The sequence below is a fragment of the Cygnus olor genome, chromosome 8 (genome assembly GCF_009769625.2).
Source record: "Cygnus olor isolate bCygOlo1 chromosome 8, bCygOlo1.pri.v2, whole genome shotgun sequence".
Lineage (NCBI taxonomy): Eukaryota > Metazoa > Chordata > Aves > Anseriformes > Anatidae > Cygnus > Cygnus olor.
This window is the reverse complement of record NC_049176.1, coordinates 26,658,059-26,669,533: the sequence shown is the minus strand read 5'-3', so window position 1 is coordinate 26,669,533 and position 11,475 is coordinate 26,658,059. Positions and strand designations below refer to the sequence as shown.

At 38.2% G+C, this 11,475-nt stretch overlaps 1 protein-coding gene across 2 annotated transcripts in view; it reads right to left on the bottom strand.

Moving 5' to 3' along the window:
* Positions 1-802: 802 nt before the first annotated feature.
* The window catches only part of SHISAL2A (shisa like 2A), a 31,218-nt gene continuing 20,545 nt past the window's right edge, over positions 803-11,475 (bottom strand). For both annotated transcript variants that reach the window (XM_040565088.1, XM_040565087.1), the window contains 3 exons: positions 9,399-9,538; positions 6,552-6,632; positions 803-2,340 (listed from right to left, as the gene is read on the bottom strand). In XM_040565088.1, the coding sequence (XP_040421022.1) occupies positions 6,601-6,632; positions 9,399-9,538 (172 nt within the window). In that variant the 3' untranslated portion in view covers positions 803-2,340; positions 6,552-6,600. The remainder of the gene's footprint in view (positions 2,341-6,551; positions 6,633-9,398; positions 9,539-11,475) is intronic.

The following is an 11,475-nucleotide window of genomic DNA, read 5'->3' as shown; positions in this document are numbered from 1 at the left end:
CAACTCTTTAACCACCTATTTAACGCCTGTTAACATTTGAAGTCTACTTATATTTTCTACTTATGTTTTTCCCTAATATTTTAAACTAAACAAAAAGCTATGAAAAGGACAAGTACATCTTCCACGTATACCTACTACGTCAGCATTCCTCCAACCTTAGAGCTATAATCACTTCTGAATTTATTTGACAAAATATTAAATTCCTTACCCGCAATTGAGAGAGAAGATTTCTTTAAGCTTCAGGCTTATAGATGAAGACTTAAAAGCTTCTCATTTCTATCCTAGGAAGAAGCTGAATCTTTATGCTTTTCCTGCCTCACGTGCACCGTAACTTGAAGGACTGAGTCATCTCGGGAATCTTGAACACTTGCCATGTTAGGAAAACAATTAAAACTGACATTACTCTCATTCAATAAACCTGTGACTTTGTTTTTAGTCTCATAATTTAGAAATTGCAAAGGCCAAAGTTTTCATGAATTATACCTAAATAAGGTGATTAATTATGAAAGTTGTTACAAACTTGACTGATATTGTAGAACCATTGTCTTTTCTACTTAGACCAATATTACAAGTGAACAGTCAATTTTTAATACTGAAATATCTAGAGAATGTCAGGGATGACAAGGGTAGACCACTTTGGAGTAAGCTATTCCTACCAGTGTGACTTCAAAGAAAGATGTACTTCAAAGAAAGATGTAGCCAGTCCCAGAACTACCAGTAGCACCCAGTCTGCCTCGTCCCAAGGAGATCAATCAGAGGCTGCTGCCTGTGCTGTTCTGCTGATATTGGGTAAGTACACAGGGAGATGATGCAGAATTTCTATTCCCCACAGTCACTGAGGCCTATTGCATATTATTGCATATCAAGTCATCCTCCCATTTTTATTTTGGCCTTATGATTAGCAAAATTCCTTCACTTTTAGGGGAAAAAAGTGCTCACAGCAACTCTTGCAAGTTCTTTTTATTAGCATTGATGTGTTATGGTAACAGAATAGCCTTGAGTTTGCTACAGTCATTTAAACAACAAGCTTAAAATGCTCCTTGAAATGCTCCCAGGGCAAAAAGAACAGGGCTATGCCTAACAAGTACATTAAGCCTTATGTCTGTTAAGCACAGGGACACCTTTGTTGTGATTGCACATGTTTGAAAGCAGTTATGGGCAACACACTGAATCACCTAATGAAACCAGGGTGGGAGGTATTTTTTGTGGTATTCAGAAACCCTTAATTACAAACTAACTAGCTAATACATTGATTTTCCTAAGACAAGACCAGAAAAAAACAGGCATTAGAAGTAAGAAAAACACTAGAAGGTTGGGTTTTTTTGGGCCTTCTGGTTTTACAATTTGTTACTTTGGTATCTTAAAACACCCAAAATGAATAAAAAGCTGAGCATCTGAGGGATGATCGTATGAGAAATCAAAGATTTAGAAATTGCCCTGGAGACAAAAAGATAAATATTTTGATCTGCAACACAAAATATCTTATTACTTCACAATTTAAGAATTAGAAGACTACTGGTTCACCAGTTCAAGTTTGTATGAAGTTTAAAAAACTTGAATCCTCTTTGTTCTAAAAGAATCTTTTATTGGTGTTTTAAAATGAAAAAATGAAAAATACATTTCTCATTTCTATGTAAATCTCAAGGCTGGAATCCTCAAAGGAAACCAGATGGCAAAACTAAAATAAACTGGCAAAAATCGTAATTTTTCCTTCTGCTCTTTGACTGGCACTTTTTGACTAACTTCATTTGGTAGGGAAATTTTCCCATCAAAATAATTTTAAGATCCATGATAACTTTCTGAGGAAAGAAAGTTGGGGAAAAATGATAAATTAAGAAAAATGCAACACAAGCAAATGCCTGATTTTATTGAGGTACTGCACTCACATATTTTTGTGCACCAAGCCATCACATTTGGTTAAGTCGATCATATTAATGATGTGAGGACACCACATTAAAATGGCACACAGGAACAGCTTAAAACAAAGCTTGGTCAACATGGTGTACCAAATTATGCTCTGCCTAATAACTGTTATCACATTGGAATTGCACAGGATAAGACAACATAACTTGCATGAAAATGACTAGCAGCCATAGCTGGCATGTGCAAATCAAAATATACTTCTCATTACAGTAGCCATACACAAATACATATCCCAGCACAGCTTCAGGTTGGTCTCTGGTTATCAACTGTGGTTGTAGGAACCAGGAAACAACTCAGAGTTGGTTAGGTTCTTGTGGATCACAGTCCACCCTTGTGGCAGAGGAAATCTCTTGAATCCAGTTGGTTCTGCCAACAGCTTATTTTGGTGGGGACCTTGTGAAAAATGCAGCTCTGTACCTGCAAAATAACAAGCACAGTTGAGAATCAGACTGCACAGGGGAAGATTTCCTTCTGCTACACAGCACAGCTAAGGAGATCCTACAAACAAATCCAGAACAAACCACACAGCTCAATGCATTTCACTGGGATTACTTATTCCAAGCATCTCACCATATTCCTAACCTTTACCATGTGAAATATTATACCTCTAAAGGGCATCACTACAGCTATGAACACTAAGTGCCTCCTCTAGGAACATAAGTGGATAGGTAGATCTGCTATTGCTCCTCTGCTTTGTAATTGGGGATTTCATCATGGATGTGATAAAAACTTAAAACACAATGGTGCTAGAGCAAGAAAAAAAGGCCTAACAGACAAGGCAGTCTTTCATCTAACATTTCTATGCAGTACTCTTGGAAAATGCACTACTAATATTTACATTAAACTGCCCTTTTTTTTAAGGTAGACAATGTGTATCTTTAAACCTGAAGGATAAAAAAATATTCAAAACTACATATACAGAATTTCTACACAACGAAATGATTCTACTGCTCATTAAAAAGGGATTGCTTCTGAAGTGAAGCACAACAGCTGTTGGCACAGCTGGGTTTAGAAGCTGATGTTTGTCTAGGTAGGCAAAAATAATAGGTATGCACTGAAGTCTGGCCAGAAAATCTCAGCTAATTCAGCTACTGACAGAAGTTCCGAAGTGTGAAATCTTGGTTTTCAAGGCAGATGGTTACTAGCAGCAAAGAGCATCCTAGCCAAGCAAGAACAGTTCAATACTGGTTCACTGGGAAGAGTCCTGCTTATCTGAGTGATACTTTTTGTAGATCCTAGATTTTCTTTTGCTTCAGGCCCCAGGGCTGATTACACATTCTGACTTAAATCAAAATGCACATGACAGATGTAGACTTAGATTTGTACCCTCCCCCTGGCATTGCCATCTCTAAATACAGCATTTCCAATTAAATATCAGATCAGAAGGTACCTCAGATGTTCCTATTATGGCCATCACTTTCTCCAGACTAGCAAGCAGACCCACACATACTCTGACAGCACACAAGTCTGTTTCTACTCAGAGCAGATGGACAGACATTTCCTTCCCAGACCTGGATGCAGTCTAGCAAGAGCCAGGGTCTACTGGTGTCACCTTAGAGATGCCTGGGGCTAAGACAGCCTCCCACACACATCAAGGCTGTGAAGATGCTTCACCTATTTCACCTTTGAAAAGTGTGAGTCTAGCCTGTTCTTCAAGATCCCTTTTGAAGGAAGTCCCATCTGCTGCTTCATTGCCTGGTCTAGTATTTCTGGTACCTTTATAGTTTGGAAGATTTTCTATTACTAAATCTGGATCTACTTCAATGTAGAATCCAACTCATTACTTACCTTGCCTGCCACAGACAAAATAATCAGTCCTCTGCTTTACTTATCAGTTACCATTATTACCATCTTTTCTTTTCTAGACTTAAGCCAGCTTAAGCTTGATCTGCCTTTCTAAAACCTTTATCATTTTCTCATTTCTGTCTCTTCTCTGGTTTATTAACACCTAAAGAGCATTGCTGTATCACAGGTACTGCCAGCATTAACTGGAATAAATACCACCTTACATCCTGAATACAGCTCCCCTCCTTAGTATGTCAGACAAAAGATGGGCACAGATCATCAATACTGTTTATTACGAACTGTAAATTCAAGATAATTTTTCCCCCCACATTACTTAACCAGTTATTCTCCCTCAGGTGAAAAAGAAAAACCAAATCCTAAAATAACTACAGTACTTGGCTTTCATCTTTATTGCATTTCACCTTTTTAATTTCAGAGCTTTTCTTCAGGGCACTAAGATAATTCTGAAAGGCAGTTTTATCCCCCAAAGTCTTGCAGCCTCTCCCAGTGTGGCATCATCCATAAATTTTATACAAATGCTCTTTATTCCTGGAGCCAAGCTGTTAATATTCAACTGGAATAGTACTGAGACATCCTTCCCTCCAAAAATGTCTGTGAATGAGCCACTGAAAATTTTGGGCTAATTTTTCCATATATACTTGTAGTCAGAGCCACTTGTTCCCACTTAACTGACAGACAAAATTACCTTGACAAAGAGATAAACTGGCTTATGATTTGTCTTCATGTCAGATGTTTCTCATGTATAACTTAATCATTTGACCTGTTGGCACTACAGGCTTGAATTAACACCTCCAGCTCCTCCCCTTTCCCTTATTAAAGCAAAGACATGTTTGTCCCTTTGATGGAAAAGAACATGCAGACAAGCTTGATCTGTATGGTGAACTACATACATAGCCATGGTGTAGGGGTCCTGTTACCAATTTAAAGTCTTGAATTTGGCAGAAGAATGGATGTTAAATTTAACTGCCATGTGGCGTTTTCTCGCAGCAGTTGAAGGTTTGCAGCTACTGGTGGATGCAGACTGCACAGTGAAGTGGCTCCTCATAATAGGTGAGGGCATGAAATCTGCAACAAGTGGACATCAAAAGCAGAAGACAAAAGCAAATAGAGACATGGAATTTTCCACCAAAACTTCACCTGATTATCAGTTAAAGCTCAGAAAATATCCTTGCCTCCCTTTTAATTTTCACAGAAAGTTCCCAGCTGATGTATTCTAGATCTGGAAGCAAAAAAGCTGAGCGCGTTTTTCCTTGTTTTAGCACAAAGAGGTCTCTTGATAAAGCCAGCCTCATTTTGCCAACAAAGAAGAATTGGATAATTCATGCACAAAAAAAGCTGCTAAGGTTTTTGGTATTGATATAATGCATGCACTCAAACCATACAATGAAGTCCTTTGCAGCTGGCCTTTCAATTCTCGCCTGTTGCTCTGTTCCTGTAAGCAATAGTGTTTAGCAGGCTACATTTCAGAGCACTTCCATAAACAGTCTCTATAGCATGGAAGAAAGCAGGCAAACTGAGGCACAATGAAATAAGAGGCTCCTGGCCTTACAGAAAGCAATTCACAGACCTGAACTGTGGTCTCATCTAAGTACTCAGTGCCTGCCTCAGACATTTTTGGATTTTCTTACTACAGAGGGCTGTGGGAGCCTTTTAAGTCTTCCTATGGCATTTTTCTCCCACAATGCATTTCCTTTGCCACAGCAGGAAAAGTATGTAGAGGGGATTGGAGGTTTCAAAATGAGTTTTGTTACCCTTAAAAAATAAGGTAAAAATAGCAGGACAAGCAATCTAAACCTACTTGTTCTGCTGGTAAGAGTGTTGAGAAATCCTTTGAGAAATCCTCCATAAGTGCCTTTGCACTTATGATAGACAGGATGGCCTTTTTTTAAGGATAGAGGAGAAAATACACAAAGCAGGAAACTGACACATTTACTTTCCTACTGATCCAAGAACAACTTCTGAACAAACAGGACCAATTTATTTCTGGGACAGACAATACCAATCTATGGCATGGATTCCTCACATTCTGTGATGTTTAGCCACAAGCTTTCACCCCCCTGCAGAAAGGGAAATAATGTTTTGTGCCATCTGAAGTCTTCTGCATTATTCATTAATTCCTCTCAAGTCTGAAGTACAATTCTTCTGTACTGGAGTACATTTTAAATACTATTTTGCATGGTCTGTGCCATAGGCAGTTTGACCTTTAAACATGATTTCAGCATAAAAATCAAGTTAGCATATGAAGCCTCATTTTTTGCATGATAACCCTGTTCATTTCTCTATCAGACTTGACTCAGCACTCATAGGCAGCATCACCAAAAAACAGAATATGACTAAACTACCAGATACTTCACTGCTCTTACCCTTTGCCATACAGAAGCCTTTCTACCAGTTCATTACAGAAGAATTTCTTTTGAATAACTTACAATGGCTGCATCCTTAGTAAGGTCTAGTGCAGCTCGGACTGCACCAGGGAAAGGACAAAGACACCATCGGGGGAATGTAATGTTCTCTAGCCTACAACCATGAAGTACTCATGTACAAGTAAATCAAAATTTCTCTGTTCACGACAATGTAGTCATCTCTTGTGTATCTTCACAAAGGAGTACGCGTGTATGTCATGTAGAGATGGTTATAAGGTCCGCAAGTGTGACTCAAGGTCCCCCAGCCTTTTCTGTTAGTGCTTTTTGCAAAGCTAAAATCCCATATAAAGAATCATACCACTTTGAAGAACACTTTTCCTATCTGCATCACTATGTACTGAACAGAGCAAAGGATATAAAGATACAACAGAGAATGGTGGAAAAGTGTTGTTACCATACCTGTTTCCATACAGCACTGGTAGCATCCATCCAGTACTTGTATTTTTTTTTAACATATAGAACTCCCTCTAGCCTCACTGTCTGAAAAACAAAAGCATTTAGTAAAACAAGTAGGATTATTATTCTAATAGTTACAAGTAGTAATACATAGAAGTGCCCATTGCACTAGAAAAAACATTGAAGACCATTGCTCAAAGCTAAACAGGCAAATTCCAGCTGATAAGCCTTTTGCAGAATCTGAAATTTTAATAAAAGTTGCACATCTATCTTATTGTTATATTTACTAACAAACTTTAAATTACTTATGTAAAAATTCAACAGTTCTACTTTCTATTTTTAAGAAGTCTTTGATGAGCCACGCAATAACCAACTTTTTGACTACTGTATGAGGGAAGAAAGGCATACAATAATCAATCGTACGTTTAATGAAATACAAAACTCCATCTGAGATGATATATTTTGAGTGAAAATGCATATAAGTACTGCTTTCATAAATGAGCATGCACTGAATGCTGCAGGGGTACTGACACTGTACGCCATCTGATGTGAGACAGCCTTCATCCAAAGGCAAGACTACTCTAGTTCTGAAAAAGCAGGGCTAAACTAAGCTCACAGGTAAAACCCATCATCCTGAGGCCTAAAAGCTTCTGAAGCTCCTAAAAATAGCTTTCATTTTTATTACCTATAGAAAGAGCAGAAGAGAGGCTGCTTTTATTGTTCCTTAGGACTGAAAGCAGCCAACCAGCCAACTCATAAGAGACTCTGGTCTTGCATAACTTCCATGCAAAAGAAACCCAGGCATGATGAAGATAAGCACTCAGGCTTGTCAATGAAATCCTTCAGCTTTTTCAAAGATCTCTCAACCTTGGCAAAGCAATGGGCTTTCAATTTCTGGCAGTCTACCTCATCAACAGCTAAAGCTATCAGAACTTCAGTGTGACATAATTGCCATTCAGAGCAGTCAAAGCAGCAATATAATAAAAGTGAAAACAGGACAAGGAAAAAGTCAAACCAGCGCTTAAATGCAAAGCATTGCAGTCTGAATAAAGCTCAAAACAACATGGGAGATGGTTAAGAAAACACAGATCTCTCAACATCGTGAATCCTAATACCTGGAACTGAGAAAGAGAATACCTATGTGAACCCTACAGTCTGGCACAGAAATACAAAGCATGAGAAACACTGCTGCCCTGGCAATAAAATAGACCAAGAGCTAATAACACAGCAGAAAAACCTGAGGGAAAAAGTTAAACAGCAAAACATTCAAAAGCATAATGCCAGTTTATAATTAAAATATAGCCATCTTATAAGAGTTCACTGGGCATTTTGTTCATCCCACTCAAGTGTTTATTTAGGCTTCTCTAGGTAGCAGGTGCTGTTTCCACTGTCTATCTCCAGGACAGGTGTCAAGTTTTCAATTTGCAGATTAGTAGCAGTTTGCTGAATGTGTGACTTTTGCTTTGACAGCTTGCTCAGCTTAGGTAGCTCCAAAGGAGGCTTTGCATTTCCTGAGAGCCCTATAAACTGCATTCTCTGGAAAACAAAACAAGATGTAGGAAGTTTGGCATGAAGTAGGCTGAGTTAGACACTCATCTGGATGCTTATTACTGTCTGATAGGCTATAATTACAATAGCTCATTGGTCATCTATTGCCACTCAGGTATGGAAGCACTTTAATAGCTAGTAAAAAATGGTTGAATTTGAGTTGATAAGGGAGAAAGCAAGAGACTTCTTTCCATGAATTATTTCCCTTTTTCAACTTGTTCTACTTATAAGGCCTAAGTAAATAAAATCCAACAAGAGAACAAACATTCACTTTATTTCCTAAAACTTTACTGGTTGAACTGACTAAAGCCAAATTTAAACATTAAGAAAGTCCACAACAAAAGCTGAAACTTATCACACCACATCCTGCCATCAGAACTTGCAACCAGATTTCACATGTGTAGGTTTCTCACTTCTATGTGAAAATAAGTCTTACATAAGTCTAGCCATGCCTGCTTCTACTCCAGCTCTGTGATCAAACACCTGTACTCTTAGAGCAGAAGCTTCTCTTTCTGCCACTGATCTGATAACATGCATGTATGCTACTAAGGCAATGTCAGCTTATGCCAATGCTTCCTCGGTTCTCTCAGATTTGTATTTAACTGAGAACATTAATTTCTAACTAATACCCAACAAGGTGACCTTTGTAGTCAGTGGATAATGTACTGGCTAACCTGCATAAATGTTCTAATTCTTTTAATTAAAAATAAGTGTTAATACAACTGACCATCAAGAATGTCATCTTTGGAAAGAATTGTGAAACCCAAAGCTTTTAGTCACCATTAAAGTCTAAGCCACAAACGCTGGCTGAAGTAGCCACAGGTTCTCCTGCACCAGTAGGTGACATGCATTGTTCCTGTAGGTGTCTGCTCATCCACTTTCTGGGCACAAATGTAAGGCATGAAAAAGAATGATTCCTCCCTGACAAGGAAGTGCATTTAAAACTTTTGAGATTCTTACCCCTAGAATGAAATCACTACCATATGTTTGTGTACTTGGACAGGAAATCCAGAACAACTAACTCATTCAGCCTCTTGCTGATGATGGGACTTGTTGCATCCTTAATAAGGATTGTGAAATTTTACATTCTTCCTACTAATTAAATATATTAAGCTTGTGCTAAATATTTTCATTTGAGTTCATTACAGATTTCATTTAGAAGGTAATATAGCAAAATAAATTGACTACATCCTAAGGCCACCATCAGAAAGAAAATGTATGGTTGGATTCTCCACAGGTGTTTTTGACGGAATGTTATCTCCTCCAGAGGAAAAGCATTATTCTGTCAATATCCAGCCTTACCTGCCATCTGTAAGTGTAAGCCTGTATCCAGCTTGCTGCGAGGCTTTGTGCTGATAAACAAGTAACAGAGAACACACACAGTGATGATAAAAGCAAACAGGACCACTGCTGCTATTGACAGGCCCACAAGCGCTCCAACGCTAAGAGAGAAAACAAAGAAATTAGGTGTACAAACATGCTGGGATAGCCATTGAAGTAGTGGTCAGGATGATGCCCAGAGTTTACATGTACACAGGTGAGGGAATGGCTGTATATTTTTACTGTACATAGAAATTTAGAGCTCAATACTTAGTTCGCATATACTGCATTATTTCTTTGCCCTCAGAAGGGCCGATGACATTACACAGCAGTTGAACATCAGGCCCTTTGTGATATTTCACGTAACCTATGCATAGTATCCCTCAGCTTGATTTCAACTATGTTTATGAAAATCAGAAAACTTAACGCAGTAACTGGTGCCAGTGAATCAAACTACTCCAAAGCAGTGCATATTCCAGATAAACCAAATTTAGGAATACAGGCACTGTGCTTCCCAATTAAAAGTACAGTCTGAAGGATGCACAGCCTTCACACAACATTACTATCTGTGCAAAAGCTGGGAAAATTAACAATGGTCTTCCCAAATAGACAAAAAATCAAGGTATTTCAACAAGAAAATTAATGCAAGCTACTGAAAAAAATAGTCTTTAGGTTTTTTGCTTTAACTTTCTGCTAAGGAATTACAAAAATTGGGGAATTCTGACCAATTTTGAGAGAGTTGCTAAATATCACATGCAAACACAAAGTGGAATTCCAGAGCTCCAGGCAGTTGATGCAAACTCCTTTTTTCTCTAACATGACTATTAAAGCTGCATTTTCAACCTGAAATACCACATTTATTGCAAGAAAAGCTTATCATAGGACTTTAAGCAAAGTACTTGTTTGTAACAGGCTTTTCTCCAAGGCTGACATGTCCATTAAAAAATGGGATAAATGTGAAAGCCACATTCAGTTCTACTAGCAGCTCTGTAGATCGGGGTGGAGTACTGTGATCATTGCTGTGCTTCTTGGTTAATACGAAGAATCTTGAATTAAGGTGGCAGAATCACAAAATCATTTAGGTTGGAAAAGACCTTCAAGATCATCAAGTCCAACCATCCTCCCAGTACTACAAGTTCACTGCTAAACCATGTCCCTAAGTGCCACATCCATGCATCTCAAATACCTTCAAGGATGGCAACTTTACCACCTTCTTCTACGATCTTTGTAAAACTAACAATTAACTTACGCATTAAGGCATCAAACAGGCAGAAAGAGAATATTCAGGAGGCCAAACATGTGGCAGTATCTGCAGATTTTACCAGGATATTACATCCGCAGGAGAGAAGTTACTTTATACTGCTTCCATAGTCACTCAGTGAGAAAGTGTATGTACATACAGCAATGTCTTTAGTAGTCTCCTTATTTCCAATCCTTCTTTTCAAGTCTTTTCCTAATAAAAAAATTTCATGCTGAAATAAAGGGCCAACTGCAACACAGACCACCTGTCATTCACTATACTCTTGGGCTACTCAGTGCTTTCAGTGTACCTGTCTCTCGTTCTACAGACCAAGCCAAAGACTTAAGAAATTAAACAGTGGTGCTTTGATCACAGTTTGAGGCTCAAGAATCCTTATATTACTACCCCAGTATATTTACAGTTTTAACATAGAAAAAGGATAGAGATTAATATCTTCAGTTCTATGGTAAGAATTCTAGTGATAAAAAAACTAGAGTTTTATATGAACATATTAAGTATATTTTTTGGCTCGAACAGAGCATAGAGGCTGGCAACATTCTGATTAATATGGCATTTGATGACGTTCTTACAATCAGGGATCTCACATGGTTCTGGCCTCATTTTTTCATTTGAAACATCTTGACTCCAAGGACAAAACAGAAGCAATGCACTACACTGGGCTGAGGCAAGCAGCCAAACCAAGAACGATCTCCAAAGCTGATTGATTCCATGCGAGGAAGTAACACATACTGGGAGGCTCTTCAGAAATAGGTATCTGTGCTTTTTCATTCTGTTAGTATTAGCCCTATTTTAAGATTT